This window comes from Oncorhynchus mykiss, chromosome 7, assembly GCF_057628025.1.
Source record: "Oncorhynchus mykiss isolate SJ-2025 chromosome 7, ASM5762802v1, whole genome shotgun sequence".
NCBI lineage: Eukaryota > Metazoa > Chordata > Actinopteri > Salmoniformes > Salmonidae > Oncorhynchus > Oncorhynchus mykiss.
The window spans coordinates 38,996,781-39,018,603 of NC_143028.1; the positions used below are offsets into that span (position 1 = coordinate 38,996,781).

Genomic DNA, 21,823 nt, shown 5'->3' on the forward strand with positions numbered 1-21,823 from the left:
CTTTTTGTGGACATCACTCTCTGAATAAACCTTTTAAACCAAACCATCAAAGACACCAATGACATCACCTCTGATGTTAAATTCGCTCTAACCTCTCTGCCTGTCTGTGTGTCCCACTCCCCCCCCTCTATCGCTCTCTTTATCTCTCTCTCTCTTCCTTTCACCGTACTGGTTGAGGTATGCTTTAGATTTCTCTCCCTTCTCTTTCATTGGTCATATCTAATCAAATCAAATCAAATTTATTTATATAGCCCTTCGTACATCAGCTGATATCTCAAAGTGCTGTACAGAAACCCAGCCTAAAACCCCAAACAGCAAGCAATGCAGGTGTTGAAGCACGTTGGCTAGGAAAAACTCCCTAGAAAGGCCAAAACCTAGGAAGAAACCTAGAGAGGAACCAGGCTATGAGGGGTGGCCAGTCCTCTTCTGGCTGTGCCAGGTGGAGATTACAACAGAACATGGCCAAGATGATCAAATGTTCATAAATGACCAGCATGGTCAAATAATAGGTCTGGGACAGGTAGCACGTCCGTATAATATCTATATGTTTTATTTGTTTAAATACATCTGGAATATAATGTATATTAATGGAACAGTTTTTCTGTAGTTAAGTACAGATTCATTCAAGGTGCACAACGAAGGCACTGTCACAGTGGAACCTTTTGTAAAATAGTTGGTTCAAGACGGACCGCAATATTGTACGTCCTTGAGGACGCGATTGATAGACTGCAGTTGTTTACACAAGATCACGCTAGCGAATTGCTTTGTGTACCGAATGACAACTTGAGGATTAAAACGACTTTAGTAGTGCAAATTTAGTATTTAACCGACAAGTTCATGTGCAGAAAGAAGAATTATGACATACGAAAGCTGCAGCACCTGCTGAGTACAATTTCGGAGGGCTCTTTTTCAGATGTCAAGCCACTAGCTGGCTAACGTTAGCTATTTTGAACATTGTTTTCACATTTTCACCCATTGCAAAAAATGTCGCAGTAATTGCCGTTATTATTTGACAAATATGAGAAACACCAACCGTTTAAGACCTATTTTTCTTACTTTTGAACAATGGTTACCTAGATGGAGTTTGCAACACAGATTGTGTTGTTCAAAGCCAGTCAGCGTTCATTCAAACGAGGAGAGCAGGGCAGATAAATTCAAGACTCAAATAGCCACAGGTCCAAGATTTCATTACTTTGTCAAGGGAGCTTCTATCAACAAACAGCAACCTGTTGTCACTGATGATTTGATAGACACTGACAAGGATGCCTATCTTCCTGAGGACTCAGAAAGTGGGAATTCTAGGACAGGTTTGTGCACTGCACATTAACATCGCGGATTTAAAAAAAATCTTCTTCCGTTGATTAATGACCGTTGAAATAATGCATGTTGATTTTTTTTATTTTTACAGTCTGTTTTGAAACCTATGGCTGTCAGATGAACGTCAACGACACAGAAATTGCCTGGTCAATATTGCAGAAGAAGGGATATCAACGCACAAGTGATGTCGCTGAGGTACACGTGACGTTCACTTTTTAGGAGGATTAAAATGTACATTACCAAATATTTCTATTGACAGAAACCTGTTGGTTAAAATATACATTTTATCTCTTTCAGGCTGATGTTGTCCTCCTTGTTACATGCTCCATAAGGTAAAGTTCCAAGTCTTTTTGGGACAGAGGGAGGCATTTTTCCTTAAGTTTTGTTCACTGAACTTTCAACATACTCAAGCAAGCTCTTCCCTGCCCTGCTTCGCACAGAGAAAAAGCCGAACAAACAATCTGGAACAGACTACGTCAACTCACAGCCATGAAGAAAAGACGCTTAAAGACCCGCGTACCCATGAAAATTGGAGTCTTAGGTGAATGAGTTACAGTCTGACTTGTAACTATGATACATTTGATGTCTCTGTCTGAACCGACACTCTAGGATCAACACAGCATATGTGCTGGCTCTGATCCCCTGTATGTTTGTGGTCCCAGGTTGCATGGCCGAGAGGCTGAAGTCTGAGCTGCTGGAGAGGGAGAAGCTGTTGGATGTTCTGGCTGGTCCAGATGCATACCGGGACCTTCCTCGCCTCCTGTCTGTGGCCCATGGTGGTCAGCAGGCTAGCAACGTGCTGCTGTCTCTAGAGGAGACATATGCTGATGTCATGCCAGTTCACCACTCCCCCCAGGGTTACAGCGCTTTTGTGTGAGTGTCTCTCTGACTGTCTGTCACATCTTGTACAGCTAGGCAAGTGTTTATTCGTCAGGTTGAATGTACTCTGGTGCATTTTACCATTTACAATCAGATGAGTTACACAGGACCCTAGAATTACATATAGAATCGAATACAGGAAATTGGCCTTGATCCTGCATCCTCATGTCCCTCTCTGCTTTGTAGGTCCATCATGCGAGGATGTGATAACATGTGCAGCTACTGCATTGTCCCGTTTACTCGAGGTCGAGAAAGGAGTCGACCAGTGTCCTCTATCCTTGAGGAAGTCCATATCCTGTCGGAGCAGGTAGGTGTTTTAAATGTCTCTCAGGTGTGCAGTTACTTCTCTTGTTTGTGTCTTAATAGACTGTATGCAGGCTTAAGCTATTCTTAGCATTACTGTGGTTTTGTTCTGTACCAGGGTGTGAAGGAGGTGACCCTGTTGGGTCAGAATGTGAACAGCTACAGGGACACATCAGAGGAACAGTTCTGTAGTTCAGAGCCAGGCCAGCTGAGCCGGGGCTTTAGGACGGTGTACCGAGCCCGGCCCGGGGGCCTGCGCTTTGCTGACCTGCTGGACAGAGTGTCCCTCATAGACCCGGACATGAGAATCAGGTTCACCTCCCCTCATCCCAAGGACTTCCCTGATGAGGTACAAATGGAGTCCAAAAGGCAAACTGATGTTAATAGTTTTGGGATTATATTGTTATTCTAATAGTCTGTAAGATTGTAAAGAATGCACTTTGTTGTTATTCTGTTCACTGCTACACACAAACACTAATCACAAGCAAAAAATGTAAGGTAAACATTTGACCATTGAAGGATATACTTAAGCAATAAGGCACGGGGGGGGTGTGGTATATGGCCAATATACCACGGCTAAGGGCTGATATTACGCAATGCGGAGTGCCTGCATTACAGCCCTTAGCCGTGGTATATTGGCCGTATACCACAAACCCCAGAGGTGCCTTATTGCTATCATTAACTGCTTAACAATGTAATTAGAGCAGTTAAAAATACATGTTTTGTCATACCCGTGGTATATGGTCTGTCAGCCAATGAGCATTCATGGCTCGAACCACCCAGTTTATGAAGTAGATTGTTCTCAGCATTGACATGTTGACATGGACATTTTGACACTGGTGTTTGTGTGTAGGTGTTGCAGCTGATAAAAGAGAGGGCGAACATCTGTAAGCAGATCCACCTCCCGGCTCAGAGCGGCAGCAGCACAGTCCTACAGGCCATGCGGAGGGGGTAATACAGCTCCTCTGTTTCAGCTTTTACTCTGCTCTCAAATAGAAATGTAACTAGATCCATGGAAACAGATTCAAATATGTTTGTCGTCTTAATTGTGTCCATTTTGGAAATTTCAGTTATAGTAGGGAGGCTTACCTGGAGCTTGTGGATAACATCAAGAGAATAATCCCAGGTAGGCCACCTCAACTTGTTTATACGTTTCTTTGTGATGAATAGTTGCTGTGAATTCAGGTAACCGCTGCAGACCGGTTTGGCTATGCACATTGGCTGCATGCCAATGGCATCTTGTGTAATGTGCTTTTCAAAGCACCGACTGTCTTATTGCCATTGGGTCAGTGACGGTTCAGTCCTGTGTGTCTGTCTCAGGGGTGAGCCTGAGCAGTGACTTCATCTCTGGGTTCTGTGGGGAGACAGAAGAGGACCACCTGCAGACCCTGTCTCTGATCAGGGAGGTGCGCTACAACGTGGGCTTCCTCTTTGCCTACAGTATGCGGAAGGTCTGTTCAACTCAATTAACGTACTGGAAATGATTCCACATGTTCTGTCAATACCATTGGTGTAGAGCATGGGTTCACAACCATATATATATATTTTTTCAGGGGCCCATAGAGTTTGTGTTACGAAATCCAGGCCCCTCTAAATTAGACAATATATTCAAGAGTAAATTAAATGTCATTTATTGTGTTAATGCCGTATATCCTGTGTACACTGCTGTGTCCTCTTTCCCAGAAAACCCATGCGTTCCATCGTCTTCAGGACGACGTGCCAGCGGAGGTGAAGCAGCGGCGGCTCGAGGAGCTCATCTGCATGTTCAGGGAGGAGGCCACCAAGGTCAACTCCGCCCTCATCGGCAGAACACAGCTCGTCCTAGTGGAGGGAGTGAGTACCATTTTCTTCTGCTCTTGAAATAAAACACTCCTCATATCTTGGGCCCAATGCTTGGCCTTTCCACCTGACCTGATGGGGAGAAACTCCTATCCCTACTCATATGGTTACTATTAGCATAATGTACATGTTTAAAATCAAATTAATTGAGCCGTGAGCCTCTGCTCCCCACACCTCAGACTTACCCTGCATGGGGAAACTAGCAATTTAGACCGGACCTATTCATATTTACCCGTGGCATGCAAACGTAGTATTATAGCAGGTCGAGCCAACGAGGATTCAAAAATCACCGGGCGATTCATGTAAAACCCACTTTAATTCACATACAGGCAATGGTACTTAATTGTCCCACATCGTTCCAATATCAATTGACCTTGTTTTCACGTTTCCCCAGGAGAGTAAGAGATCAGCTCAGGACCTGTGTGGGAGGAACGATGGGAACTTGAAGGTGATTTTCCCTCGGCAGGAAGTGGCTGGTCAGCCCACTGACACGCACACTTCCCCCATCAACCCGGGAGATTATGTCCTGGTCAAGGTACACTTTCATTCTGCCGTAGCTGTTTCATACGACGTTTTCTATCACACTGAGTCACAGCAAGACTTCTCTCTTTCAATTATACTGTATGTATGAACACATACTGAATGTATGAAAAGCTTTGCTTTGATGGATGTTTATTTAAATGCTTAGGTCCTTCATAAGGGCTTAAGTAGTTATTTTCAAGAAATAAGCCATTTTAAAGGTAATCGGGCACCATGCTTAGAACTGCGCTGTTCCTGCCCTGTGACTGACTGGCCTGTCTCCTATACAGATAGAATCAGCCAATTCCCAGAGCCTGAGAGGACACGCCCTCAGCCACACCTCTCTGAGTGACTCAGCCACACGTTGACCTGACCACCGCCATGACGGACAACTGGCTTCAGTCGCTAGATACGGTGTCTAGTCCTCTGTACCCTGAAAGTGAGTGTGAAGTGGACGTCTTCTGTGGCACCACGACGCAGATGTAACATCGACAAAGATCCAATCCAGAGACAACTGACTGAAGAAGACTTTTGTCAAATTAAAATACAATGTAAAAAAAGATTTGTGATTTGTTTAATTATGCAAATATAATAATTATAAATTGGACAAAAGTGGAATACTGCAATGATTGAAAGATATTTAAGAATGTGGTGTATTGCTATGTGTAATACATTTAGATTTTTAAACGTTAATTGCATGTCTCATTGGTTTGATTTGATTGTTGATTTGCGATGAGATTTACATGGCACTTATCCTGTGAACTGAACGTCTGTCCCGATCAGCATGTAGTCCTGAAGAGAGAAAAGCAACAGTAGTTGCTTATATAGGACACAGTAGTTTGTCAAATATAGGACACAAACACACTGTTTATAGTATAGGAGATAGTGTAAATGATAGATGTTGGTAGCACTGAGCTCTTAGATATAATGTACCTTCAGGACCTGCAGCTGAGTGTTGACAAGGTTCATCTTTCCAATAGAGGGAAGGGGAAAACCCTTCTCTAGGCGAGCTATAGGATAAAAACACAGTGGTTAATCATTGCAGAAACCGTTTGTGTCCTTCCACCAGTACACTCCTCAAAAGGCCCTGAATCTTACTCCAAAATAAAAAAATGTGTTTTTCAACCTCGGGGTTACATTTTTTTAAATGAAGTAACAGGATTGATGACTTCATCTTAAATCATTCATAAATCCCCTGGTGACAGGGGGATTAGAAGCTTGTTGTGTGCCACAGGGAGGGTAATTGAACGCAAATTTCATTAATAAAAATGAAATTATTAACATTTCTAGCCTGTCTATGGGTAACGGGGTTGACGTGTTATGCTCGACCCACTCAGTTTTCCACCACAAAACACCAGAAAATGGCTGAGAAGTGTATAACCTGCTCACCTGCTTTTACACTATGATTTGACTGTTAGATGTTCAATGTTTCTTTCAACATTTTTAAAAAGGAATATTTTCACCATATTAAAACGAGAGTTCAGGGTTGACCTTAAAATGAGGGACAGACGTAAATGAATCACTAATCACATTAAATAAATAATATTCAGAAATGACTTAGTCGAAGCAACAAAATAACTAGGGTTTTACAATGATCATTCAACTTGGAGAAATTCGGGTATTAAATGGGTTAAAATCTTCCTAGATGTGATAGATTTATTGAATTCTCCACGTGGTTGATATTAATGAGCACTTTATTTAATATAACAGGCTTTTAAAATTCAATATTGGTGCACAATTTCCACCTAAATATGGAACGACTCAAATATAAATAATCAAGGAAGGAAAGCACTCACCATTGACCTTTGGTATCACAGCCACTTTCAGGACCATCAGGAAGATGTTGTCAAGAGATCGAACCTGTTTGTGTTTAGATTCAGTGTGTTTTAGTGTTTAAAAAGCAAGTTATATTCAAGTTACAAGCTCTGAATGTCATTCTTACCTGAAACTGTCCCACATAACTCGTTTCCAGAGTCATCTCAATTCTGTGAAAAGCAGACCGCATTCAATTCTTTTGGTCAGTTTCTGAAAAATAATTTCTTCCCCTTTTGCACCCGTGTAGACAATCACACTCACTTGTTCAGAGTGACAGCCCCGGCCAACTTCACCCCGGTCACGTACAGTCGAGCACTGACACTACCCTCCTGTAGTGAGAACAGAGATCTTGTCGAGTCATGTACCACTCTGACAGTCTGACCTACGGCATTCTACCTCCTGATTGAGTGACTGACTGACCATGTTGAGGACGAAGAGGGGAGAGAGGGTGGTGTTGGGCTGGATGGCGTAGGCCGTCACGCTGCCACTGGCCTGGACAGTCACGTTGTTGGGCTCAAAGAAGATGGTGGGCTCTTTCACCGTCTTCACCAGCAGCTTCATCATCATGCTAGGGAAACGCTTGGCTATCTGAGCACAGAAGAACATCTTCACTCTTCTGACCTGAGAAGAACACTCATGGTATCCTTACTTAGATGTTTGAACAAAGGCATGTTTCTGTTTCTAGAGGGACAGTAATGTCATTCTGTACTATTCTGAATATCGTGAGGTAAAATGAAGACAATGTGGTGGGTTGTGTTTATCACCTCTGGAATGAAGGCCCCAAACGTTCTGGTGTTCAGCCGAATGGGAGAGCTTGGAGGGATCTGTCAGGGGAAAATAGAGAGGAGGACTCTGTATCACTCTGTAGATGAGTCTGGAACAAACACGTTTGCAGTTGTGAAGGAATCCTCACCATATCATCGGTGATATAGAGGCTAAGTGCTCCAGCGTTGTTGTACACGAAGCCTGCAGAGTTGGTGGTGAAGGCTGACATTCCGATGTAGAGCATGTTGTTGACCTGAGGAGGCAGGGAGAAGGGCGTGGGGGAGAACGGAGGCTCCTGGTGCTTCCCAATGTTGTAGAACTCACCCTGCAGAGAGAGAGAGAGAGAGGTTTGACCTTTATGCCTCTTGCTTGTTCACACCTTTCAACGGATGCAATTGTTGTCAGATAATCGGGAGTTCTCACCTTCAAACTGAAATCAATGGAGGCATTTGAAATGGTGGGTGATGTCACCATGGAATATTCAACTTCAGCATACTTGTCCACTTTGGCTAGAACTTCAAGATGGCAGAATATATATATATTTTTTAAATCAATTTAGTAGCCTATGAATTACACAATAATGAACTAATCGATTCCTTATCATACGTTCTTATGTACAAGTTGTGTTTCGAACTGCTTTGCTTTATCTTGGCCAGGTCGCAGTTGCAAATGAGAACTTGTTCTCAACTAGCCTACCTGGTTAAATAAAGGTGAAATTAAAAAAATACCATTGAGAGTTTTGAGGTGTGGGTTCATGTCAGTAATAGTATCAGCCACTAGGGGACAGATCTGTAACAATGAAACAGCGATTATTATTGCCAAGAGCACAGAAGAAGAATAACCAGTTGTGATTGTTGAAGTGAGTTGAGTCAAAGAGGAAGTGAGATCAGTCAGAGAGGAAGAGAGTTATTGGTTGAGTTTGCGGTCTGGCATTACACTGTCTCTCACCTGTTTCTGCAGAGCACTGCGCAGGGCCTTGTCAACGTAGACACTGAAAAGGTTGTATAGCCAGCTGGGAAACAAGAACCAAAGCACAAGAAATCCACATTGCAATAATTTTATGACACTGCGGTTTGATTAGGCTTCCTTAGTCGGCAACATGCATTCTCACAAATTTTTTAGTGGACTGGAGTTTCTTGTGCAGCTTTATAGTCGAGTTACCTTGCTCCACCATGGAACTTGATGCTGGCACTGCCCACGTTGGCCACACAGTTGACACTGCTGACCGTTGGCCTGCCAGTCTCATCACTCTTGATTGTAATACTGTCAGTGACGGTGAGTCCATTCACCTCCAGGTCGAAGGAGCCACTGTCTTTTCTAGATTGTTACAGAGAAAAATAAGGATTGTGGATCGAGTCCTTTGTTTTGTAGACAGGCCTAAGAGAAAATTGTACAGTGTTGTTCAAACCTTGTCCTGGGGATGTACTGGGTGTTTAGCAGTGGAGGCTGCTGAGGGGAGGACGGCTCATACTAATGGCTGGAATGTAGTCAACGGAGGGGTATCGACCATACAGAAACCACATCTTTGTGTTTGACACCATTCCATGGACTCCATGGACACCATTCCAGTCATTATTATGAGCCATCCTCCCCTCAACAGCCTCTACTGGTGTGCAGCCTTTAGTTCCAGCTTGCTTGGAACACTCCAGCTGGGCCCGAGGATGCACTTACATGAAACTGAGGTATCGGATCTTCCAGTTCCCATGCAGGCTGATGAAGGCATTAGTAATGCTTAGGCTGATTCCAGTATCTGGCACCAGTGCCAGAGCAGAGTACGGCAGTCCCAGATTCACTATCGTTATTCTGGAGGATTAAATGGAGTATTGTGAACACTGTAACATTTGTCAGCACAGTTGACGATATTAACAAAAATTTCCATGAGATATGCAGATCAATGCAATATATTGGATTTACTCCCTTACCCTGTCAAACTGTACTTGACCTTGCCAATGGGAGCAACTCGCTCTGTCCCAGAGAGGTCTGGGACCTTCATGGTCTTGAGTTTCTGCTGCAGAGATGCCATCCCAATCTGTTTGCCTGTGAAGAAGACAGGATAGCAGGGGATTGGGACAGAATGATCACAACACACAAACACACTCATTTAGCTCTATTGCCCTTGCCTTACACCTACCATATTCAATGCCCTTCTCTGTGAGTTTGACCTTGACTCCAGGGTTGGTGGCCAGAGCAAAGGGGACGAGAGCCAACAGAGCCAGCCAACAGCATGGAGACATCTTGACTACAGTCACCTGTATGGAGGACAAACCAACAATGATATATATTCTACAATGCAGGTGAATTGTTTGGGGGGGGGGTTGGTTCTGAGCTGACATGGAATCGTTTTAATATGGTCATATCATGGATAATTTAGCTATTCAGTCAATTCGGAACATTTTAAGAACTTTGAAAGTTTCTTCAAGTGCAGTCGCAAAAACCATTGAGCGCTATGATGAAACTGGCTCTCATGAAGGAAGACCCAGAGGTACCTCTGCTGCAGAGGATAAGTTCATTAGAGTTACCAGCCTCAAAAGTTCAATTAAATGCTTCACAGTGTTCAAGTAACAGACACATCTCAACATCAACTGTTCAGAGGAGACTGCGTGAATCAGGCCTTCATGGTCGAATTACTGCAAAGAACCCACTACTAAAGGACACCAATAATAAGAAGAGACTTGCTTGGGCCAACAAACACGAGCAATAGACATTAGACTGGTTGAAATCAATCCTTTGGTCTGATGAGTCCAAATTGGAGATTTTTAGTTCTAACCACCGTCTTTGTGAGATGCAGAGTTGGTGAACGGATGATCTCTGCATGTGTAGTTCCCACTGTGAAGCATGGAAGAGGAGGAGGTTTGATGGTGCGGGGGTGCTTTACTGGTGACAATGTCAGTGATTTATTTAGAATTCAAGGCACACTTAACTAGCATGGCTACCGCAGCGATACGCCATCCCATCTGGTTTGCGCTTAGTGGTACTGTCATTTCTTTTTGAACAGGACAATGACCCAACCCATCTCCAGGCTGTGTAAGGTTTATTTTACCAAGAAGGAGAGTGATCACAATCACCTGACCTCAACCCAATTGAGATAGTTTGGGATGAGTTGGACCGCAGAGTGAAGGAAAAGCAGCCAAAAGTGCTCAGCATATTTGGGAACTCCAGGTGAAGCTGGTTGAGAGTGCCAAGAGTGTGCAAAGCTGTCATCAAGGCAAAGGGTGGCTACTTTGAAGAATCTAAAATCTAAAATATATTTAGATTTGTTTTACACTTTTTTGGTTACTACATGATTCCAGTGGGAGATGTTGTCGGGAGCTTCATGAAATGGGTTTCCATGGCCGAGCAGCCGCACACAGGGAAAAACGCTCAGTTCTATCTCTGTATGGACAAATACTTATTGTTTTGTTGCACGCAGCTTCTCTGACACCATCAACACTTGGGGAAAGAAAGTCCCATATTTCATATCCTTTTAAAGAGGAGTTGCACAATCTTGGGCTTGGCAGTCAGAATGGCAAAAAAGGAAACTGAACTGGTATCATTATCTGATCATCATAATTTTAACAGACCAACAGATGCTCATGCTTAGTACCCCAGTGATCATCACTTTGGAAGTTATACCCTCTTTCTGTTGACTGGTAACTGATTCTGAATGACAGACAATCAGATAATGTAACCAGCCATGACAGTGGCCTTACAGGTCCCGATTGGAGCCCTGGGGGATGGGGAAGAAACCCAAATGGTACAATCCAGACTTGATTCACTTTAAGGCTCTGAAAGAGCTGAGTGTTTCTGTCAGAGCTGCAGATAAAGACACACGACCCGTGAGGAGTTAGCGTGAGCTGGGCCTATATTGAATTATGCTTTGCCTGAAATGAGCAGAGGCAAGGAAAAGAAAGTAGACCGATTTGGCTTGCTAAATCACAGACATGTGACTAGTGCGCTTGAAGGAACTCGGTGTACAGAGTTGGCTGTTTGTTGAAGGCCCTCCCCACTGGTATTAGTTTTAGATGGCTTTTCAAATTGAGAATGTTGAAGAAATTCTCAAACCACATATAGACAGTTGCTCAACTACCCAGAGAAAAAGAGAGCACTTTTGGAAAAGCTACTTGGAAAATATAGTTTACCAAACTACCAGTGACTTTATGCTGGAAGAAGATAAAGGAAAATGTTTTGAAGCTGTAACTTTCAAAATACAGAAATCCTCCCCGTATGATGCATTTTGCATCATGTGATGCTGCGTTTTGCATCATGTGATGCTGCGTTTTGCAGAATGTATCATATGGGGAGGATTTCATATATATATTTTTTTATGTTATCTATCTCGAAAACTTGATTGCTGCCAAGCAAAACAGTTTGGGACTATGTCAACAATGGACTAATGAAACAAATATGAACAGATCGTTTTAGGGTGGAATTTCCCTTTAAGCTACGCTCAAGCTACCCACTAGAAAAAGATAGTTTGCTTAACTGAAGTTACTTTGGAAAAGTAGTTCACTACATCCAAACTACTTTGTGGAGTATTTTCACATCTAAGTCGGAACTATTATAGAAATCAAAATGCAAAAACATATGTGAATGTGTAATTTAGCCTATTAAACACAATAACAATGTTTCAAGTGACAATTAAGCAGGTCTGATGCCAAAAAAGAATGGACATTATTGCCTACTTCACATATATTTTATTTTTGCAAAAACATATTGTGTAATTTCAGTAGTTAGCTACAGTACAGCGCTACATGGCAAAAAAAAGTCATTAATTACTGATGAATACACTACCTAGATTTGAAGCTACTGCAAAATGTAGTTTTATTACACGTAGTTCACTATTCCCCAACACTGCTTTTGACAGACTGTATAATTTACCCCACTGTCTGTCACCCACCCTCTAGCCTATTTACTCAGTGGTGATTGAGGAGTGACCGCTTTCATAAAATAACACCATGGCACTCTAAAATAAATTTCCCATAAATACCTGCAAAACACACCAACATTGGTTCTCTCATACCCTGACACTTCTTTAAACACGAGATCACTTTTAAACCGAGAGAAACAGTCCACATGGTATACAGTACCGCTCATAACATATATGAGTTACATTGTATTAGATAAAGCATAATTAGTCATGCACAACTCTGTAGTTACCTTATGCACGAGTAAGAAAGTGGTGTAGAACTTCTGTTGTTGTTGCACCCTGGCTGGCGGCAGGGCAAAGTGAAAGGGGAAGAGAGGCACATGGCCTTTAATTCACTTCTCTGAACCAGGAAGAGTTGTTTGAGAAATGCATTTACTGAGACTACCCATTCTGTGGATAATGGAGAGGATGGAGCGAATTTTGTGCAAAGAAGGACAATCTAGTGAATGTTAGCTGTTCCCTTAGTTATGTTAACAGACTAATTTTACCATTCAGAGAGGGATGTGTTCAGGATATACAGTAAAGAAAGAGTAAACAATGGAATGTTTATGAGTACCAATGAAACTTGGTAACATGGTTTGATGCAAAGCCAACTAATAATTGCAGTAGTAATGTCTTGTAGTGTACCATTCCGTCATTCACTCTTATCAAGAACATAAGGATTACTGCGGTCTGGCTTTTTGAAGGAAGACTGGTATTTTTGCAATACCCTAAGATTTTGATTGTGATAATGAATAACCATCCAAGCAACCAAAACTGATTTGTGGAAATGAGATATTTTAGGATGTAAAAATTGCTTATTTTGGTTACAGTAGATGGTAGTCTAACACCATCTGCCCATCATTTCTGAGCCAACCTCCGCATCAAGTCCATCTCTGGTGTCCGGAGTACAATTTGTAAAGCAATTAAACCATTAGGTGTAGGTGCTCTTAATAACACATGATTGCTTTAGCCTAATAGATAATTGAATACATTATTTGTGAATATTGATATTGACTTTCTTGCAACTTCACTAATCTGCCCACCCAGATGCAGACACGTTGAATTGACAGGGGCAGGAAATAGACAGGTCAAGGCAGGCAGGAGTCAGTAAACCAGAGGTGGGGAAAAGGTACCGGTTGGCAGGCAGGCTCAGGGTCAGGGTAGGCAGAGGTCAACAATCCAGAGGTGGGGAAAAGGTACCGGTTGGCAGGCAGGCAGGCTCAGGGTAGGCAGAGGTCAACAATCCAGAGGTGGGGAAAAGGTACCGGTTGGCAGGCAGGCTCAGGGTCAGGGTAGGCAGAGGTCAACAATCCAGAGGTGGGGAAAAGGTACCGGTTGGCAGGCAGGCTCAGGGTCAGGGTAGGCAGAGGTCAACAATCCAGAGGTGGGGAAAAGGTACCGGTTGGCAGGCAGGCTCAGGGTCAGGGTAGGCAGAGGTCAACAATCCAGAGGTGGGGAAAAGGTACCGGTTGGCAGGCAGGCTCAGGGTCAGGGTAGGCAGAGGTCAACAATCCAGAGGTGGGGAAAAGGTACCGGTTGGCAGGCAGGCTCAGGGTCAGGGTAGGCAGAGGTCAACAATCCAGAGGTGGGGAAAAGGTACCGGTTGGCAGGCAGGCTCAGGGTCAGGGTAGGCAGAGGTCAACAATCCAGAGGTGGGGAAAAGGTACCGGTTGGCAGGCAGGCTCAGGGGCAGGCAGAGTGATCAGGTAGGCGGGCTCAGAGTCAGGACAGGCAAGGGTCAAAACCATGAGATCAAGAAAAAGAGAGACTGGGAAAAGCAGGAGCTGAGACAAAATGCTGGTTGACTTGACAAACTGGCAACAGTCAAACAGAGAACACAGTGGATAATGGGGAAGATGGGCGACACCTAGAGGGGGGTGGAGACAATCACAAGGACAGGTGAAACAGATGAGGGTGTGATCAGGATGATCTTGGTGACAATGGTAACAATATGTACGATATAAGATTATTTTAATGTAAATATCATACTAAGCAAACATCAAGATGACTGGAATGATGACTGAAAATACATGTAAAATAGGGATATCAGCAACAAACTAAAAAACAGTCATGCCTCCATAATTATGAATAATTATCGCTCTATAATTCATTTCACATGTTAAATAAAACAAATGAATGTAAACTCATTATGTATGGATAGAAATGTCTCTGAACTTGTATCTTACTTGCAGGGGGGTAAAGAACTTATATCAAAAATACTTTAAAATTCTACTTAAGTAGTTTTTTAGGGTATCTGTACTTTACTTTTCTATTCATATTTTTGACAAATTTTACATTTACTCCACTACATTCCTAAAGACAATATGTAGTTTTTACTCCCGTACATTTTCTCTGGCACCCAAAAGTACTCGTAACATTTCGAATGCTCAGGCAGGACATCAATATCGTCCAATTGTCACGACTTCCGCCGAAGTCGGTTCCTCTCCTTGTTCGGGTGGCGGTCGACGTCGCCGGTCTTCTAGCCATCGCCGATCCACTTTTCATTTTCCATTGGTTTTGTCTTTGTTTCCCACACACCTGTTTTTTTTCCCCAATTACTGGTCCTGTATTTAACCCTCTGTTTCCCGCATGTCTTTTATGTGTGATTATTTATTGTTCAGGTCGGTACGGTTCCGGCTGGTTTTGTCCGGGTGCTGTTTTCACCCGTGTTTTGTGGCAACCGTTATTGTTCGCACATTGGTACTGTTACTTGTGCTATTTTCTTGAGTAAAGTGCGTTGTTCACTCATCTCTGCTCTCCTGCTCCTGACTTCATGCACCAGCTACACCCACCGCCTGACACCAATTCACGCACTTCTCAATATAACACATTGTCATCCCTACAGCCTCTGATCTGGCAGACTCATTAAACACAAATACTGTGTTTGCAAATGATGTCTGAGTGTTGGAGTGTGCCTTGTCTGTCCATAATAAAAAAAAACAGCAACATCGTTACTTCTGGTTTGCTTAATATAAGGAATTTGATGTATAGAGTTTACTTATGACAAGTACGACAATTGAATACTTTTTCCACCACTGCTTACTTCGTCGATTTTGAATGAAGCACCTAGAGGTATGTACAGTAGATTCAGAGTTGTATTCTAATGCTTTCTAGATCATTGTTTTGGGTCAATGTAGGCTTTTTTTGCTTTTACATATGGAATATCAGAAATCAGAAATGTAACCATGTTGGAAACTTCTCAGAAGAGGAGAATGAAGTCACAGACAAGAATATTTCATTTGATGATTTGTGTATTTATTCAGACTGACTCACATCATTGAATACTTTAATTTAAGGTAAATATTTCAAGAGAAATACAGTGATTAAACATCACAACAAGAACTTGAACAAATCTCCAAGATATGATTCTCTATCAGAGTACAGGATACACCGTTACTGTCTTTATAAAATGCAATATAAATGTTTTTTTTAAAACAAGTTTTTCAATGCAATATACAAACTATTAATTTAATGTGAGCAACATTTTCTGAAAAACAGATAAAATATTGTTTATCACAGAGTGATGACAAAGGGTATAATACCCAGTTTGGGTAAATAATCCCCACGGAGGAACATTGATGCTGTAGCTCCTGTTGATCAATATCAAATATATAACTGATACATGCTTCACAGAAGATGCTCAATACAATGTCAATATGACTATATCACTACACAAATGTAGAGGCAATAGGTTTTTGTCTTATATATTTTGACCTTCAAAAAGATCAGTCATAGATAATCACAAACAGACTGATTATATAATATCTATTGTAGGAGGAGCATTAAAGTTATTGTTGATCATGAATATAAAAACACGATCAATGTAATCAACATGTTTCACAAAACATTAACATTATTTCAATTATCGATTTGATCATTTTCTCAGAGAACGTTAACTTGTTCAGTACAACTTTAATTAAACGTCTCACAGCAAGACTTAAAAAACTCCTGCATGAGCAGAAGATGAAGAATATATTTTATTATACTCATTACTGTCCATGAAATTAATCTTAGACCAACATGGTCCATCCATTAGACAGGAAGTGAACAATCACTTGGACACACCTGGAGTAACCCTGATTGACAGGTGCTGAGCAGGAGGAGGAACTCACTAGCTCGTTCTGTTGCTGTCATCTCAGGAAGCAAACTGTCATCTCAAGAATGTCGGCTTTGTCCAGCTTAGAGTCGGACTGCTGGTTGAGGATCTCTGGAACCAGGAGAGACTTGAGCTGCTCAATGCTGTTTTTACGATCTCTGTGTAACTTCTCCACCACTGGCTTTCTTAGCTGCAAGAAGAGAAAAGGAGAGGCATTAATAACCTTATTCTGGTGTATGACATTATTGAAGCAGATTAACAATCAATCAAATGTAATTCATTTCCTTGAATTAAGTTTAAGTTTACCTTGTTTGTCAGAGTCAGGTGCTCCTTAGAGTAGATCATAGTTGAAGTGATTGTAGGTACCATGGCTGGATCTCTGTGCTGTAGAGGTCTGTGTAGAGAGAATCTGATCTCTACTGGCTTCATCTCTCCTATATATTGTCCCAAATCTGCATATGAATGTGTGGGTCTTGGGCTTGTTGGAGTTTCTCACAGTCTGTAGCCAATGGGAGAGCTTGGGAGGACAGTGAGAAGTGTGGAGCTGCCACATGCTCATTGTTCTTATTGCTGGGGGACAATGGTCACGTCTCAAGGGAACAGGTGGAGGGGTGGGGATGATGTAGAGTGACTGACAGAGCGCTGTGTGAATTTGGGAAAGTGGTGACCCCTAGATCTGCTGCCTGATGCTGGCATCAATGACACTGACAGAGCACACGCTCATCATTACAACTTACACGTGTGAGACTGACACAGATTCTTTAAATAAAAGAACAGTGTTATTAATCTCCACCTATAAGCACATTGTTGAATGTAATATTCTGTATCCAAGCTTCATCACTGACTTAGAAACATTTTATTCTCTCCATGGATATGACTTCTGAAATTAATGAAGGACTACAATATGGTTTTACTTCGCACATACCGGTAGTTACATTTAACAATATGATGATGTGTGACAATGTGAGTGGATAGATACCAGGATAATGTATACCTTGGTTTTCAGTATTTTAAGGGTCAACAGTATCAATAGCAAGGATGCTCTTAACTCAGTATTAGTAGTTATAAGGTCAAGCATTCTGGAGTTCAAACGTAGCAGATGTGTCCTCTGTCTTGAGGCCACTGGTCAGTGTGAGTAGAGAGCTGATCTGAGTTTCCCACACTGAGTCCTGTGTGCTGTGATCAATGCATTACAAAAGCTGCTCAGTGGACCATTAGTGACGGCTATTGACTCTGTGTTGTACTAAAGACAGAGGCTGACATCACAGACCTTCTGGATTCTGGAGGGAAAGATCAGCACTGGCAAGATTATACGAACAGGACATACCTTTATGAATACATTTTCATCCTATCATGGCTTAGAACACATGATATTGAGTACTCTGTTGAAAATGATTGTCTGTGATTTGTTTCATTATAAATCGATGAAGGGTTAACTCTTGTATGACTAATTGGAATTGAGAGCTGTTCCCTGTTTATCACACAAACAACTGAACTATGTAAACGTACTGAATACAACTCTGTCCATCATCAAGAAAGAGAAAGCCTATCATAACTTTACAGAAAAAACTATGACAGTAAAATAATACTGTTTGACTAGCAATGTCTCTTAACTTTGATATTACTCTGTAGATTTTGAATGAAGCACCTAAAGATCAAAATGAGTATATTGATTCAATTGAGTGTTGCATTCCAATGCAGTCAATATCATTCTGCATAGTCTTGGGTCATCATTGTTATTGTATTTGAATCAGCCACTTATTCTATGTGGAGTTTCATAAATCAGTAATTTAATAATGTAATGTTGTTGGAGGATTGTCTTTGTCAAGAAAAGAATGAAGCAACAAACAAAAAATATTTCATTTGATGATTTGTGTATTTATTCAGACTGACTCAATGAGTCACATCATTGAATACCTTAATTTAAGGTAAATATTTCAACAGAAATCAAGTGATTAAACATCACAACAAGAGCTTGAACAAATCTCCAAGATATGATACTCTATCAGAGTACAGGATACACAGTTACTGTCTCTATAAAATACAAAATAATTGTTTAAAATAAACAAGGGTTTTTCAATTAGACATTTCTTTCTCCCATTTGCAATAAACACATTATTCAAATAACATGATCGATAATTTCACAAATGAAGTTCGATCTTTAAACAAATCAAATATTGTTAATCACAGAGTGATGATAGCAGGTATAATACCCAGTTTGGGTAAATAATCCTCACGGAGGAACATTGATGCTGTAGCTCAAGTTGATCAATATCAAATATATAACTGATACATGCTTCACAGAAGATGCTCAATACAATGTCAATATGACTATATCACTACACAAATGCAGTGGTAAAAAATTACTCACATTTTCAGACCATAAAAACAGATTATTCAATTACAATCACAAACAGATTGATGATATTGCATCCATTTTGGGTTAGAAGTTCTCATAGAGAACCATTAGTTATTGTTCATCATGAATATAAACGCATGATCAATATAATCTACATGTTTCACAAAACATAAAGGTAATGATGCCTTCAATTAACACTACAAAAATGTAGTTTCAAAGATCAGATTGTTTTCTTGGAAAATGTTTTAACTTCAGTACAACTGAAATGAAATGTCTCAATCACAGCAAGACTTTTAAAAACTCCTGCATAAGCAGAAAACAACGAATATATTTTATTATACTCGTTAATGTCCATGAAATTAATCTTAGACCAACATGGTCCATCCATTGTGTTTGTCTGAGTGGAGCTCCATTCTGTAGGTCTCTACCAGGGCCTCCAGGGGGCGATGTTGACTGGACTCTTGTTTTTGCTGATGCTGTGCTGGGCTGGGGAGCTCAGCTGAGGACCGTCAATCTCCCTCCTGTTTTTATCAGAGGATGGCTGCAGGCTCTGGGAGTGGCTCAGCAGTCTTCTCTGGGACTGTCTTCATCTCATCATTAGACAGGAAGTGAACATTCACTTGGACACACCTGGAGTAACCCTTATTGACAGGTGCTGAGCAGGAGGAGGAGCTCACCAGCTCGTTCTGTTGCTGTCGTCTCAGGAAGCAAACTGTCATCTCCAGGATGTCGGCTTTGTCCAGCTTAGAGTCGGACTGCTGGTTGAGGATCTCTGGAACCAAGAGAGATTTGAGCTGCTCAATGCTGTTGTTGATACGATCTCTGCGTAACTTCTCCACCACTGGCTTTCTTAGCTGCAAGAAGAGACAAGGAGAGGCATTAATAACCTTGTTCTGGTGTATGACATTATTGAAGCAGATTAACAATCAATCAAATGTAATTCATTTCCTTGAATTTGAATCTTAAGTTTACCTTGTTTGTCAGAGTCAGGTGCTCCTTAGAGTAGATCATAGTTGAAGTGATTGTAGGTGCCATGGCTGGATCTCTGTGCTGTAGAGGTCTGTGTAGAGAGAATCTGATCTCTACTGGCATCATCTCTCCTATATATTGTCCCAGATCTGCATATGAATGTGTGGGTCTTGGGCTTGTTGGAGTTTCTCACAGTCTGTAGCCAATGGGAGAGCTTGGGAGAGAGAATGTGAGGAGTGTGGAGCTGCCACATGCTCAGTGTTCTTATTGCTGGGGGACAATGGTCACGTCTCAGGGGAACAGGTGGAGGGGTGGGGGTGATGGAGAGTGACTGACAGAGCGCTGTGTGAATCTGGGAAAGTGGTGACCCCCAGATCTGCTGCCTGATGTTGGCATCAATGACACTAACAGAGCACACACTTATCATTACAACTTTCACGTGTGAGACTGACAGTCATCCTTCACATTAAAACAGATGCTGCTGCCCATGTCCATTTGATTGTTGTTGTTGAATACCATTGGTTTTGTTACAGTGCAGGTTCAGTCACAGTTAAACACTTGAATAGGGGTTTGACCTCTGATTGCACAGTTATGAATGTGCTATGGTCTGTTCCAGTTTCATTTCAAGGTATGGGTGCTCATCAAACATTTGGATCACAGTTCACAGGCTATCCTTTGTCAAGTTCCTCTTACAAATGTGTGTTAAATACCAGACCCCCCCCCCCAATCATTGCACTCAAACTATTTAAGATAAATGATAAGACCATTTAAGTGGCTTCTAATTGATAATGATTGAACTGATCGATTATTGGTTTTCTCCACAGTGGGTTGGTGGCCCCTTCATTCGGGAGAAATTGCTTGTGGTACGACTGGAGCGGAATAGATGGAATGGTAACAAATCCATCAACACATGGTTTCCAGGTGTTTGATGCCATTCCGTTCTCCCCTCAGCAGCCTCGTGGTTTTCTCATTAGAGAGACCAAGTCTTGTAGCAGCACACGTTCACTATTTCTTTATTTTGAGAGTGAAGGCAATTAACCCTCACTTTGGGAGTCCAGAGGTAGCAGATGTGTCCTCTGTCTTGAGGCCACTGGTCAGTGTGAGTAGAGAGCTGATCTGAGTTTCCCACACTGAGTCCTGTGTGCTGTGATCAATGCATTACAAAAGCTGCTCAGTGGACCATTAGTGACGGCTATTGACTCTGTGTTGTACTAAGGACAGAGGCTGACATCACAGACCTTCTGGATTCTGGAGGGAAAGATCAGCACTGGCAAGATTATACGAACAGGACATACCTTTATAAATACATTTTCATCCTATCATGGCTTAGAACACATGATATTGAGTACTCTGTTGAAAATGATTGTCTGTGATTTGTTTCATTATAAATCGATGAAGGGTTAACTCTTGTATGACTAATTGGAATTGAGAGCTGTTCCCTGTTTATCACACAAACAACTGAACTATGTAAACGTACTGAATACAACTCTGTCCATCATCAAGAAAGAGAAAGCCTATCATAACTTTACAGAAAAACTATGACAGTAAAATAATACTGTTTGACTAGCAATGTCTCTTAACTTTGATATTACTCTGTAGATTTTGAATGAAGCACCTAGAGATAAAAATGAATATATTGATTCAATTGAGTGTTGCATTCCAATGCAGTCAATATAATTTCTGCATAGTCTTGGGTCATCATTGTTATTGCATTTGAATCAGCCACTTAATCTATGTGGAGTTTCATAAATCAGTAATTTAATAATGTAATGTTGTTGGAGGATTGTCTTTGTCAAGAAAAGAATGAAGCAACAGACAAAAAATATTTCATTTGATGACTTGTGTATTTATTCAGACTGACTCAATGAGTCACATCATTGAATACCTTAATTTAAGGTAAATATTTCAAGAGAAATACAGTGATTAAACATCACAACAAGAGCTTGAACAAATCTCCAAGATATGATACTCTATCAGAGTACAGGATACACAGTTACTGTCTCTATAAAATACAAAATAATTGTTTAAAATAAACAAGGGTTTTTCAATTAGACATTTCTTTCTCCCATTTGCA

The 21,823-nt window shown here is 41.5% G+C and overlaps 2 protein-coding genes and 2 pseudogenes across 4 annotated transcripts; 1 reads left to right on the plus strand and 3 right to left on the minus strand.

Annotated features, from left to right (window-relative positions):
- Window positions 1-671: 671 nt before the first annotated feature.
- cdk5rap1 (CDK5RAP1 mitochondrial tRNA methylthiotransferase) lies at window positions 672-5,550 on the plus strand. Its single transcript, XM_021609420.3, has 13 exons — window positions 672-1,307; window positions 1,409-1,512; window positions 1,615-1,649; window positions 1,758-1,858; window positions 1,980-2,190; window positions 2,383-2,503; window positions 2,618-2,848; window positions 3,353-3,450; window positions 3,570-3,625; window positions 3,820-3,950; window positions 4,183-4,332; window positions 4,733-4,873; window positions 5,148-5,550. Exons 1-13 carry the CDS (start codon window positions 1,019-1,021, stop codon window positions 5,223-5,225), a joined length of 1,746 nt encoding a protein of 581 aa, XP_021465095.2. The 5' UTR covers window positions 672-1,018; the 3' UTR covers window positions 5,226-5,550.
- On the minus strand, window positions 5,446-12,640 carry lbp/bpi-1 (LBP (LPS binding protein)/BPI (bactericidal/permeability-increasing protein)-1). The gene is given in 16 exon segments (NM_001124585.1): window positions 5,446-5,649; window positions 5,791-5,867; window positions 6,654-6,717; window positions 6,800-6,842; window positions 6,934-7,001; window positions 7,093-7,260; window positions 7,437-7,496; window positions 7,586-7,762; window positions 7,861-7,952; window positions 8,166-8,226; window positions 8,386-8,449; window positions 8,599-8,754; window positions 9,109-9,240; window positions 9,360-9,474; window positions 9,569-9,686; window positions 12,574-12,640. Coding segments are annotated over 15 exon segments (1,422 nt in total). The 5' UTR covers window positions 9,672-9,686; window positions 12,574-12,640; the 3' UTR covers window positions 5,446-5,607.
- A 3,641-nt stretch (window positions 12,641-16,281) lies between these two features.
- Window positions 16,282-16,850, minus strand: LOC110527856 (transcription factor HES-5-like; annotated as a pseudogene). The gene is made up of 2 exons (XR_016497245.1): window positions 16,728-16,850; window positions 16,282-16,611 (listed from the first exon to the last, which is right to left on the minus strand). The product of XR_016497245.1 is annotated as a transcription factor HES-5-like (transcript).
- Window positions 16,851-19,117: 2,267 nt separating this feature from the next.
- On the minus strand, window positions 19,118-19,910 carry LOC118965287 (transcription factor HES-5-like; annotated as a pseudogene). Its single transcript, XR_016497246.1, has 2 exons — window positions 19,753-19,910; window positions 19,118-19,634 (listed from the first exon to the last, which is right to left on the minus strand). The product of XR_016497246.1 is annotated as a transcription factor HES-5-like (transcript).
- Window positions 19,911-21,823: the final 1,913 nt, after the last annotated feature.

Bases quoted from the DNA above. Each gene is read 5' to 3' on its own strand.
- cdk5rap1 (XM_021609420.3), top strand. From the start codon at position 1,019: ATGAGAAACACCAACCGTTTAAGACCTATTTTTCTTACTTTTGAACAA. The intron at 1,859-1,979 runs GTGAATGAGTTA...TTGTGGTCCCAG, and splicing joins CATGAAAATTGGAGTCTTAG to GTTGCATGGCCGAGAGGCTG. The intron at 2,849-3,352 runs GTACAAATGGAG...GTTTGTGTGTAG, and splicing joins CCAAGGACTTCCCTGATGAG to GTGTTGCAGCTGATAAAAGA.